This window comes from Suillus clintonianus (genome assembly GCF_016758775.1).
Source record: "Suillus clintonianus strain FC179 chromosome Unknown DEU56scaffold_75, whole genome shotgun sequence".
Taxonomy (NCBI): Eukaryota; Fungi; Basidiomycota; class Agaricomycetes; order Boletales; family Suillaceae; genus Suillus; species Suillus clintonianus.
This window is the reverse complement of record NW_024539299.1, coordinates 43,040-55,266: the sequence shown is the minus strand read 5'-3', so window position 1 is coordinate 55,266 and position 12,227 is coordinate 43,040. Positions and strand designations below refer to the sequence as shown.

The 12,227-nt window shown below is 48.9% G+C and overlaps 4 protein-coding genes across 4 annotated transcripts; all 4 read right to left on the bottom strand.

The window, feature by feature from the left end:
* Window positions 1–323: 323 nt before the first annotated feature.
* DEU56DRAFT_982814 (uncharacterized protein) lies at window positions 324–1,515 on the bottom strand. The gene is made up of 4 exons (XM_041359915.1): window positions 1,335–1,515; window positions 1,078–1,279; window positions 651–1,014; window positions 324–584 (listed from the first exon to the last, which is right to left on the bottom strand). Exons 2-4 carry the CDS (start codon window positions 1,110–1,112, stop codon window positions 558–560), a joined length of 426 nt encoding a protein of 141 aa, XP_041205170.1. The 5' UTR covers window positions 1,113–1,279; window positions 1,335–1,515; the 3' UTR covers window positions 324–557.
* A 351-nt stretch (window positions 1,516–1,866) lies between these two features.
* DEU56DRAFT_915866 (uncharacterized protein) lies at window positions 1,867–3,867 on the bottom strand (the record flags this gene model as incomplete). Its single annotated transcript, XM_041357793.1, has 6 exons — window positions 1,867–2,571; window positions 2,622–2,701; window positions 2,796–3,042; window positions 3,093–3,440; window positions 3,534–3,773; window positions 3,823–3,867. 6 exons carry the CDS (start codon window positions 3,865–3,867, stop codon window positions 1,867–1,869), a joined length of 1,665 nt encoding a protein of 554 aa, XP_041205169.1.
* Window positions 3,868–5,308: 1,441 nt separating this feature from the next.
* Window positions 5,309–8,474, bottom strand: DEU56DRAFT_742670 (uncharacterized protein; the record flags this gene model as incomplete). The annotated part of the gene is made up of 11 exons (XM_041348951.1): window positions 5,309–5,761; window positions 5,814–6,146; window positions 6,219–6,425; window positions 6,488–6,667; window positions 6,727–6,823; window positions 6,893–7,050; window positions 7,109–7,310; window positions 7,366–7,562; window positions 7,624–7,803; window positions 7,875–8,093; window positions 8,145–8,474. The coding sequence occupies 11 exons, from the start codon at window positions 8,472–8,474 to the stop codon at window positions 5,309–5,311; spliced, it is 2,556 nt and encodes an 851-aa protein (XP_041205168.1).
* Window positions 8,475–10,990: 2,516 nt separating this feature from the next.
* DEU56DRAFT_821391 (uncharacterized protein) lies at window positions 10,991–11,781 on the bottom strand (the record flags this gene model as incomplete). The annotated part of the gene is made up of 4 exons (XM_041354109.1): window positions 11,652–11,781; window positions 11,483–11,595; window positions 11,292–11,435; window positions 10,991–11,235 (listed from the first exon to the last, which is right to left on the bottom strand). The coding sequence occupies exons 1-4, from the start codon at window positions 11,668–11,670 to the stop codon at window positions 10,993–10,995; spliced, it is 519 nt and encodes a 172-aa protein (XP_041205167.1). The 5' UTR covers window positions 11,671–11,781.
* Between the last annotated feature and the right edge of the window lie 446 nt (window positions 11,782–12,227).

The following is a 12,227-nucleotide window of genomic DNA, read 5'->3' as shown; positions in this document are numbered from 1 at the left end:
CTTCATATACTTGTTGACGGCCATCCAGGAGAGATGTCGGAGATTTCTATTTTTGGTTGGCGGTCCTTAAAATGAATTGGAAGCCCTCAATTTGCCGGCGGCATTACAACTCGCTTGGAAGGCAACCAGAAAATTTTGGAAGCCGCTTGAAAGCGACACCAGGGGGCTTCCAAGGTGGTCCCAAGACCATTCCAATTTAAGAGCAAATTGCAAGTCAAATATCAGTCACATGTCCTTCCAAGGCCTTAAAATCATTGCGTGTGGTTGAAATCAATTTTTTTTAATTGCAATACTATCCAAGGCCTTAAAATCATTGCGTGTGCTTGAAATAAATTTTTTTAAATTGCAATACTATCCAAATACATAATACAATCGCTACTGTAAATAGGTATTGCAACATTATAGACTCAATACCCGCGTATTGTAAATGCGAATCCTAAATACATCAGCCGCATCAGCAAACCGTTCCGTCAAACGAAACGAAACGGAGCTGGGCGCGGACCTTGTCGATGTGGCTTGCGAGGCTGGTTTGGGTCTCATGTAGCTCTGAGCGCAGCTCAAAGGATGATCAAGACACTCACATCCTGCGAAGAGTGGGCAACGACATGGATCAGCATAGCTCGAGCTCAAAGGAGGATCAAGACACTCACATACTGCGAAGAGTGGGCAACGACTTGAGTCAGCATGACTCGAGCTCGAAGGAGAAAGGCCAGGGTGCTCTGGGGGAGGTGCAGGGGTTCTGGGTTTGCGGGTGCGACAGATGCGGGTGTGTGCAGAGGTGGTCGAGGCTTGTTGTGAATGCATGGGAGGAGGTGCAGGGGTTCTGGGTTTGCGGGCGCGGCAGATGCGGGTGTGGGTGCAGAGGTGGTCGAGGCTTGTTGTGAACGCATGGGAGGAGGTGCAGGGGTTCTGGGTTTGCGGGCGCGGCAGATGCGGGCGTGGGTGCAGAGGTGGTCGAGGCTTGTTGTGAACACATGGGAGGGAGCAATTGGGGGAAGTGTGGTAGGTTTTGGGCTATGGGGAAGGGGGATAGTCAGTATGTAGGAATAAAGAGAGTGGCGGGGACAGACCACTTACACCAAGCCACTGAGCGTGTCGTGAATGTCATTCATTGAAGAGCTCAGGGAGTGCAGTTCTGCGCCAGTGTCATGGCTCTTCTGGAGTTCGCCTGGATGTTGGGAGGAAGAGAGGCGGATGTTGGGATGGCCTCTACGTGGGCAGCGACTTTGTGGTGGATGGTGGTCTTGTTGTCTTCACCGATAATGTCGACACCGAATTCCTGCAGGGGGGTTGGATTCAGATGGGTCAGACAGAGGGAAATGGGGCAGACATACCAGAGCTCGCGGCTGCCAGCGCTTCCACTGATACATGTTGCTTCAGGGAAATTCGTCGGCTGCGCAGGTGGAATAGGTTGTGATGTCGAAGGCATTGGGGGCAATGCACCATTCTGTTGAGAAGATTGCGGAGTGACAGTGGCGAAGGGAATCCATTGGGACATGGTAGTCGGAATGTAAGTGAATGAGAGTGATTCCAAAACATTCCAAGTTCGGTTATTGTTTGGTACTGTTTAATTATTATTATAAATCATTACATATTGAATTAATGGCGTCAACATAGACATAGCAGACAATGATTGATTCAGATGGCTGAATTCTTGTCCGAGTCGACGTCGCTCTGTTGATTCGCATTCAAAATCTCTACTTAGTTGTATTGTAGTTGCATGTCTAGCTAATGTCACAATCAATGGATTTAAGATGATGCATTGCGTGAAAATTTAACCAGCAGACAATTCTATTTGAAAGTAAGGGATTGTCCAGGTATTGAATTACAGGTAATAACAATCATTGAGCACAGGATGAAGACAGTCTACTTAGTGATCCTTGATCGGCCCCTTCGCACACCACTGCCACTGACTACTGACAACAAAACCTCAGGTTCCTTTCCAGGAGCTTGATCCTCTGGGTCAGCACTGGTAGTAGTATTAGTATCATTGGCGGCCTTGCCCTTCCGCTTTGGCTTTGGCCTTGGCTTCGGCTTCTGGACAGCAGGTGGTTCTAGCTCGTCCTCATCAAGTACCGGCTGCGCTGCAGGTGGTGGGTCTCGACGACCGTCCTCAGCTAAAGCTAAACCTTGCATGGCGGCAGAGATTGATTGGGGACCGGGTACAGCAGGAGGTGCAGCAGGAGGTGTGGCAGGAGGTGCAGCGGGAGGTGCAGCGGGGGGTGCAGCAGGAGGTGCAGCAGGAGGTGTGGTGGGCGCCTCTGAATCGATGACAGGGCCAACTGCATCTAGTTCTGGTAGTTCGCCTCCGGTTTCCATGGCGTGCTCAAACATTTCTTCCCAGCTGTCCTGTGGACCGCTCGAGTCGTGTGAGGGGTCTGAACCGAGGATAGTTGAGGCAGAATGAGATGTCGCAAACAGCGCGTTGTTGAAAAACGTGAAGACCCCGTTTGCCCAGGCACCTCCGGTTAGCAGCGATTGTCGGTAGTAGTTATGGTAGTCTTTGTATGGAATCCGGGATTTGTCGCCGACTTCAACCAACTCTTTGTCGCCGGATAGGACAAATATAGCCTGAAACGCGTAAATATCAATGTTCCGCAGTGTAAGAAGAAGAAGCGTACAATAACGGCTGCTGCTGTGATGAGGCCAGGTGTTACAGCGCGTAACTCCCATATTTTGGCCTTCGTTTTTGGAGTGGGGACTGCGTTGGCAGCGAGTGAAGATCAGCCAAAAAGGGATGCTTTCAAGACCTATGAATGTGATTCAGTTTAGCGGAATTAAAGGAAGGGAAGAACCTACATAAACAAGCTTCGATGTTTTCAGAAAATCATCTCTGGCAAGACGGTCTGGACACGGGAAAAGAACTGGAGCAAACTTGGTATATATGCCTTGGGGGTTGAGGAGCAGAGTTCGGCAAGCTGGCTCTGTGTCCCGTGCATAACCTCTTATGAAGAACTTGGCATCCAGACTGAAAATCGCTGCTGCACATGACTTGATGTCTGAGAGCATTTCAGCGCGAACATTATTGACACCTTTCACAAACTGGAAAGACGGTCAGTTGATTGAGGAGGGTCTCAGATTATGGCACATACATGGGAGCCAAAGTTTTTGTGAGCCATCATATTGTGGTCGACTGGGGGAATGAATTGGAAAATTTCGGCTTTAACGCCATCCTGAATCGATAACGGTGAGAGCCACCGCTCCTTGGTCGAGAGGTCGATTCTGGGAGGTGGCCCACGCAAAGGGAAGATAGACGTTTCGACCCATAAGCAGTGCGTGACAGAGAACTTGCGTCCAAGATTTCTGATGCTGTCTTCCTTGGCGGCGAGGGCAAGGTCATTCTTGGTTAGTTTCGTCTTCCGACCTTTTGAAACTGTTGCCTCAAGCAAAGCTTCTTCTTCAAAGCCTCTCGGTACTTCCCGCGCATGTCCAGAAGAAGTCTTTGCGCAAGTTCAAGTGCCTATAGTAGATATGTCAATGATCACTATCACAAACATTTGTCCGTATGTAACGAAAAGACGGAATTAACTTACTTTGCAAAGATCTTGAGTTGATGCGTTAGCAGCAGGGGCGACAATTGCATCGCGAATCCGCAATAAGTCTGCATCGTCATTTGAATCTGAATCATCACCATCAGATCCGTCTGTGTCACTGGAGTTGCTGTTGATGTCTTCAATTTCTCGCGTAAAGTCTTCGCCTTGCTGAATTGGACGCATAATATCAGTCTCAGTATTAGCAGAGAGCGCAGTGAGGCAGAGTCGAAGAATGGCAGACTGGAGTCTCAGTCAGTCGCACAAGCTTTAAATCAACTCTCGCATTGACATGCGTTATGGGGGCCGTCGCAACGTTGACTGTAATGCGTGACATTGTTCTATTAGATAAAAACACACACCTTAGACTTGTTTAATTCAGACTGCAGCGTCGTCTAGATCGTGTCAGAATAAGACCCATCGGTTGATGTAATAAGGCAACAGCATCAGCATCAACATCACATGCACAAATTAAATGGAGACTCATCACATCAGGCATGCACATCATAGTGCGGTGCGTCATTGACATGTTGCAGGACTGATTCAGATACATAATATCAGTTATGCCAATGATACCCTGTGTGATGATATTTTGCGGCTTACCTGAATACATAATACAAGCATTGCGTGTTACAGTCCCCATGCAGAAAGCGGAAATGAATCATTGACAGTGCTGAAGGTACCCGAGCATCAACATGAGGCAGCAAGAACAGACCTGCAAAACGAGTCAGTGTCAAGTTCTGAGGGTGTTTGTGAAGAAATGTGGGAGCTTCACCTGGGAGTTAGACGAGGAGGGTGATGGAGGGCATATGCAATGAAATGCGGGAGTTTCGCTTGGGAATTTGAGGGTGAGCGCAGGTCGGTGCGGGGAAGGGCATATGCGATGAGATGCGGGAGTTTCACTTGGGAATTTGAGGGCGAGTGCAGGTTGGTGTGGGGAAGGGTATATGCGATGAAATGTGGGAGCTTGACTTGGGAATTGAGGCGAGTGCAGGTCAGTGCGGGGAAGGGCATATGTGATGAGATGTGGGAGTTTCACTTGGGAATTTGAGGGCGAGTGCAGGTTGGTGTGGGGAAGGGTATATGCGATGAAATGCGGGAGCTTGACTTGGGAATTGAGGCGAGTGCAGGTCAGTGCGGGGAAGGGCATATGCGATGAAATGCAGGAGCTTGACTTGGGAATTGAGGCGAGTGCAGGTCAGTGCGGGGAAGGGCATATGCGATGAAATGCGGGAGCTTGACTTGGGAATTGAGGCGAGTGCAGGTCAGTGCGGGGAAGGGCATATGCGATGAAATGCGGGAGCTTGACTTGGGAATTGGAGGGTGAGTGCAGTTTGTTGTGGGGAAGGGTATATGCGATGAAATGCGGGAGCTTGACTTGGGAATTGGAGGGTGAGTGCAGGTTGGTGCAGGAAAGGGTATATACCATGAAATGCGGGAGCTTGACTTGATAATTGGAGGGTGAGTGCAGGGTGGTGTGGGGAAGGGCATATGCGATGAAATGCGGGAGCTTGACTTGAGGATTTGAGGGTGAGTGCAGGGTGGTGTGGGGAAGGGCATATGCGATGAAATGCGGGAGCTTGACTTGAGAATTTGAGGGTGAGTGCAGGTTGGTGTGGGGAAGGGCATATGCGATGAAATGCGGGAACTTGACTTGGCGGTTAGATGAGGAGGGTGATGGAGGGTGTACACGATGAAATGCGGGAGTTTTACTTGAGATCTTGATGGGGAGGGGGGCATTGGATGGCGCAAGGAAACAGGTGGGTGATGAACCGGTACTACTGTAGCAAACGTCTGGTACGAAGAAACATGTCGGTATCAACATAATCAACAAGAAAATAATCTCCCTTGTTAGCGAAATCGGGGACGACCAAGGCACCACGAATGATGGAATGAAGGGTGATAAACTCAGACGAAGAGGTGGGCTGTGCACGGAGTCGAGTTAGTCGTAGTTCCCTATCCATACGCCGACGTGCCAATGGGCCAATTAAGGCATCCATGGGTAGGACCAGCGCAAGATCTAAAGTGTTGCTACCGACAGTGTGCTTGAACATGTATAATATCTGCACAAAGATATTTTTGTCGTGGCCATCCTTGTCCTGTGTGCGTATTAGGGCGTAGTCGCGCCGTTCTTTGCCATGGAAGCTTGGATTGCATCGCAGGTAGTCGGTAGCCAACTTCCAGTCAGCGGCAGACTCATAGTGCACTTTTAAGTAACGATGTTCATGGATCTGTTGATACACACAAAGTTAGATTTGAATAACAGCGAGGAAAGATAATCACCTGGTCATGTGCTCTAAGTTTCAACCATGTTGTTCCATCTGGCAATGGTATGTTGTGGGAGGGAAGGAAGTGATTGAGAAATGTTGCGAGCTTCTTCCGGAACTGGTGAAAGGCGCGCGATGACTTGTTTTCTTCCTCCACTTGCGCAAAGCTTGTATGATTCTTGAGGGGTGAACCAATATGAAGATGTTCTTCAAACAGCTCGTCATCATCCTCATCCGTATCCTCGAGTTCATCCCGCGAGAGCAGGGCTTTGCGTCGTTCCTCATCAAGGTACTCGATACGGCTACGAACGAATTCGGAGACAACACTCCTATGGTCGAGCTCAAGGATCTATTAGTTAATATTACAGAGTCAGTGGTGTGGAGCGACTCATTTGGAAGTTAGAAATGCCAATTAACATACCTGATCAGCGATATTCTTACGATTGGTCTGCCATAGATACCACTTTTTGATTGGCCCGTGTTGCTTTTCATTGGGTCGAGTACTGAAGTTGCGGGCGGTGCCTTTCGCCATGATGTCATCGAATATGTGCTTTCCGGAATGAATCTTAGGAAAGTTCCAGTTTTTGATCGTGTCAGGATCGGTCTCTTTGACAATTTTGATGTACTCCTGAGATAGTGAATAAATAGTTAGTATATGTGAACTAGTCTCAGAATCGCAGTGGCACATACCTCTAAGCGGTTCTGAAACTCAAATACCTCAGCCCTCCCTGCAGCAATTGTGCTTTCGGTTTGGACCTCAAGTGAAATATACATGTCGATATGTAAGTAGCTTGCTATGCACTGCAGTAGCACATAGCCGGCTTCATCCTCTGTGTGCGTAAGTATGTTCTGGGCGGCGTACAATACTTGCTATCAGAGGAGCGACTTCATCAATACGAAGAACTGATAGCTGTAAAGTCACGGCATACCTTGGAAATATCGCGAAGCTTGTTGCCATCGCTATATGTGATGTTAGTAACCCGATCGAAGTGGTTTAAATTGCGCCATCGCGGGAAGGCATCGAATCTGTGAGCAATTGATAAATAGGATTAGTCTGATAGTGCGGAGTGAGATAATAAATGATTAAAAACCCACTGGTCATCCATTTGTTTCTCAGCGCTGCGTCCAAGGGCCGCGATGCGCCGTTTGAGTTCACCAAACAAATGTTTCCATTGGCCCATGTGATAGACGTGCAAATGGTCCTGTGAAATCGTGTCTTGAGGATCGGAATTTGGGACACTCCAAAAGACGTTCTATAATGTAATGAGTTAGATGTGACTGTTAGTAGTACATTTAATTGGAAGCACTGACCGTAACAGGCCGCAGGCCCTGTTCTTTGAGTGCCTTTTCTCCAGCCGCACGGTCCCTGGTCCATAACTCCACGAAAGCCTTTGCATCGTCGGATGATCGAATCGGGTAAGTGGAAGCGTTGTCGTATAGCTTGTCCGAAGGGACAAGACAGATAGGGCACGGGCAGTGACAGTTGGTCCCTCGTATAAGCGCCATAACACATCTGTTGAGAGATTAAATCAGAAAACAACATCAGAAATTAGTACGAAATGAAGTACTGCTCTTCATAGTCAGCTGATAACAGCAGAATGAACGCATATAGCCACCTCATGATGCCATCATAGCACACATACGCATACCCCATCTGGGCATACATTATAATAGTTTCGAGTAGCTTGAAGAATGACTTGTGCCATACAACCCGTTTGAGATTGACATACGTGAGCTTGCCGTCCTCCTCAGAGTCATCAGGAACCTGCGCGAAAGAATTGTTTCGCCAGTGAAACTCGACGGAACTAAGATTCACTATAACTCACTATTGGTAGCCACCCAACCATTCGCCCACCACCGAGCCCATCAGTATTTCTGATACCAACGGGCAAGTTTCCGCATCGAGCGAACACCGGGTATGCCTTAACTGTGCCAGCAGAGGAGAGATGTGTTTTATCTGCGTATAATATAAACGCAAACGGCACGCCGTTTTCGGGCAAAGATGACTGTGATTCAAACATACGGAAAACGGCGTTACTTAGATACAAGTGAACAATAGTAGTAAGACATGGCATACTTGTACATTCCACCACCTATCTGCAGTCCAAGGTTCGTGTACAAAGCGCTCATAGCGTGTACCGTCATGCTTGTATAATCGCTGCGCATCCCAAACGAAATGGGGCATCAGTAAAGGGTCCTGTAGTAAGTCCAGCGCCCAATCCCACAATGGCCGCGTATACATGTTGTACTCGAGCTCCTCTCGCTTGTGCTGAACGGTGATGGTATGTTTCTCGAACTAAGGCAACCAATATGACTGCAAAGTAAGAACATCTTGTGATTCTCTCACTGGTGTCATTTGAGCGGCTGCCCTATCCCAGGCTTTGGAAACATCTCCATGCGACTTGAAGGTGAAGTTCGTTTGGCCGTCCGCAATCCTCCAGATGAGCCGCAAGAGCTCATCTGTCTGATTCTTGTTCAAAGCAGCGCCATGTGTGAGCTCGGCGAACTCGAAATCCGCGCGACAAGCGAAGGGTTGCCAGGGTTGTTCGTCAATGACGGGCAGCTGTGAAGGCTCTTTGTGTCCAAAAGTGGAGAACGTCTCCACAGAAGTCACGCGGCCACTGTGCGGGTGGTACTCTGTCTTGAAGGTGTCGAGATTGGAGCGAGCCGAAGGCATAGTTGGGAGTGATGACAGGGTATTTGGAATAGGCGCGGTGCCCATGCTTGTATCTGATGCCGAACCTGGATGGTCTTAGAGGGGGGCGCATCAAGAGTCAGAGTAGCACATACGTTGGCGTGCATCTCCACTGACGCTCATATCGATGAGATCTGAACCACCTTCAGACCATGGATGCGCAGTAAAATCTTCAGGTTGCTGATCTTGAGCGGGCAAGGACTCTGCGTCATCCAGGGCCGATCCCGAAGGGACCAACACAGCAGCAGCAGCAGCAGAAGCTGTTGTCTGCTGCAGCTTCCTACGATTCCGCTGTTTCTCTCGACGCGCCTCTAACAATCATGCGATAAGGTATCAATATTATTAATGAGTACTTAAATTGATCAATGACCACGTACCTTTCCTTTGAAGCTCCTCCTCTACTGCATGCACTGCAAGTGCTGCGAAATCTTTATTAGCATTCTTCTTATCCCGTCTTCTCAAACAACTCTGTTCATGAGATTTGATCCCACGTGCTGCGAATGACCTGGTACAGTATTGACAATCAACTTGGTTATTGGTCGATGTTGAAGCAAGATATTTACGCCCCGGGTCTGCGTTTCTGTTTGGGGCCATCTAGCAGTACACAGATATACAGAAAGGCAGCTGAAGACACGATGATGGGAGGAGGTGAAGCCGAGGATTGATTGATTACCTTATTATTACTTAGACTTGTCAACGTCGAATCACACCACTGCTTGGAATCCAAAATTAGCATGTGCCTTGCTTGCAAGTGCCTCAAATTAAGTCACGCCCCCTGGGAATTCGGTCGCAATGCAGTTGGCAGGCACACCAATTGTGTCCCAATATAGAATGCTTCCAAGGCACCCCTGGGGATTTCCGACAGATCCCCAGCCAAGATAAAGATGACGGCACGCAAGATACATGATGCACCTGCACCAGCGTATGCTTCATTTCGCACTCACACCATTCGCTACAGTATTACAATTCTTCCCCGCCACGGGCCTGGCAGAGCCCATGCTCCTCAAGAGGCTCTTCGCTGTCGCTAGGAGCCTTCGTTCAGCTCTCCCAGAGCGCAAATCAGGACTCATTAAGCGACCGAACTCAAGCAACGCGTCCAAGGCCAATTATCTTCCCTTATCGAGGTCCTGGCCTCGTTGAAGTTGCTGCAGTACGGGACAAGCAGGTATGCTTTCTTGCGGTGTGTTTACGATCACCGAAGTTCGATGATTTCTGTGCAGGCATTTTTTGTTGCTCGGCGACTTGAATGAGACGAGGCGAAACCAGCACGGCGGCCACACTGTCCAGCCCAGTCGACATTCACAATACCTGCTACACCTGCTGATGCCACGACGGGCGCAGCAGGCGCTCTGTCGTGTCCCACTGTCGTCGTCGAGAACCCCCCATGGTGGATTCGTTTTTTGATCATTGTGTGCTGTGTACCTACTCAGCACGCCATTAATCATTCATAGAGATACCGCGCTGCCCTTAGTTACGCCACTGTAGGTCTCTTGCGCACAATAATGTCCATTGTCAGCATATCGAGGACTTAACCCATACTATGGCTGGGGGGTGCATACCCCTACCCAGCAATGATTGGCACACTGTCAAATATTTTCGAGTGTCGTCCCAGAGGAGAACTTGTCTACAGCTTCGCAAACCTACGGTAACACTCTCGCAAGTGGGTCGAGCTTTGGGCGATGACGACGATACTAAAGACATTCGCCGTCCTATTGCACTCAACGAGGAAAAATGTCTGGCTTTTGCCATGTTGCTCCCCGTGAAATCTGTTGGCGTAAAGTAAAATACTGCAACGAAATGATCTTATATGCTCAGGTGCGAGATATCTACCCAAGACCTGGTTTCTGACCTGAGAGCAATCTCGATGATCCCCTGGGAGATCCATTCCTCGAAGGGGGAGGAGAGGACGGCTATAATCATGATTAGAAACAACAGTGTAGCTGTAATGACAAGTCAATACATCACTAGCTGCCCTTTCTTCTCCGCCAGATGAGGGTTCGCTTCAGTAATACAGGACGCTTCTTCCAAGAATGATTGTCTTCACTCATCGAGTTGTAGGGATGGTTGAGTGCGATTCGCAAGAGATTTCTGTTACGTACGGTGGGTGATGGATGGTATGCAGGTGAACAGGCAGCTGCTGAACATGTGTTTTGAAGCGCCCGTTATCAATTGGCTGGACTAATTGCGAGACACTATGTCATCAATGAAGCGCCTATAAACAGGGCAGACATCATTGAAGACAGTTGATGCACCGGATCTCCATTGCTTTTCAGGCTTCCGATATTGCCTCCTGCTGCCTCATCATATTTGTCCAAGATCTGTGCGAATACCTCAGATGCACCGCTCATATGCAAAATTCGGGAGATGCCTGCGTGTAGTGCGATGAAATGAGGGTTAGGTAATGGCAAGTCTCGTGTAGGGGCATCGTGATTCCTGCAGGTGATGGTTTTACCGAGGAGCTTGCGAGGGTGCATCCACGCCCTGCCCCCAACCTCCCTGACTACATACTCGTTTGCTCGCTGGAGCGCTGATCAATGTGAGGCATTACGAGGATGCAAGACCGCAGGCTCACCTCCGTCTGCTCTAGGTATATTTTTAGGTTGTCAAAATTATGGTGGATATTGCCTTCAAGCATCATGCCATTGGAAGGGTCGTCTACAAGCCTTTCCATGTTTTTAATAGTTTCTTCGGACATTCCTGAGTAATGTCGAATGATACTCCACGTTGCAGCCGCGGTATGTGCCTGCATAACCCAACTTGAAGTCAGAATCAATGATAACCTAGCAGAGAAATCCTTACCCGGTCCATGGTGAAAACCCCAACAGCCCGTTTCAAGATGTGCGCTCCTATCAAGGTTACATAACCCTGATGAGCACTAGCGGGAACATGTGGTCCATCCCATAAACCTGAAACAACACATCTATAACCGTCCCGTCGATTAACCTGTTGGAAGTTAACGCCAAAGCCGCTTTCTAACTGGTAGGACGCACATAAGTCCTAAATCTGCTACTCCGTTCCGGACTAATACTGCCATAGGTGTCGTCAATAGTCGGTGTAACCTGACTAGAAATCAAGTCTGCTGATTGGTGGGCTCCGGCTGTGACTACCAGTGAAAATTGTGTTAGTGTCTGTGGCAGACATCTCGAAGTTCTAACTTACATGGCCAGAGCAGATACATGAACCAAGTTCTCGCGAGATTGACTTGCTCGTGGATCTCAGGACATGCGCAAATAGCACAGGCAGTATAACGCTCGGAGCTTTCGCCACCGGTCCCATGAGCATTCCTCAGCATCGCGTCTAGAACCCTAGATGCGTCAACGTCGTGCACGCTTGGTGGAGTTGCGATCCACCTGTGTCGATTCGTCGCCAGCTGCTCTATTGTTTGTCGAGCCTGTCCCACGTAGGTCGCAGTAGATACGGCAGCGTTTTGCATGTTGAGGTATACGTTCTCGTTGAAGCTGATGACGGATTCAGGTTCGCTGGTAGTCTCGCTCAAGTCGCTTAAGTCGCTGATGTCACTCGCTTTCGTGAATGAGACATGTTGGAAAAATTAGAACAATAGGCAGTAAGATAGTAGCGCGCGAGTGAGACTCGGAAATCGAACGCGTGCGGTCCCGTGGTCACGAAGTCGCAACTTCCAGCAAAGGCGCGGTCTGAACTAGGGGAGGCGAGATTAGCACTGGTGTGCAATGTGCATGAGTATCTGTAGTGATAACAGACTTGGTTATAAAAAAT

Bases quoted from the DNA above. Each gene is read 5' to 3' on its own strand.
- DEU56DRAFT_982814 (XM_041359915.1), bottom strand. From the start codon at position 1,112: ATGAATGACATTCACGACACGCTCAGTGGCTTGGT. The intron at 1,015-1,077 runs GTAAGTGGTCTG...CCTTCCCCATAG, and splicing joins GACACGCTCAGTGGCTTGGT to CCCAAAACCTACCACACTTC. The intron at 585-650 runs GTGAGTGTCTTG...CACTCTTCGCAG, and splicing joins TTGCCCACTCTTCGCAGTAT to GATGTGAGTGTCTTGATCAT.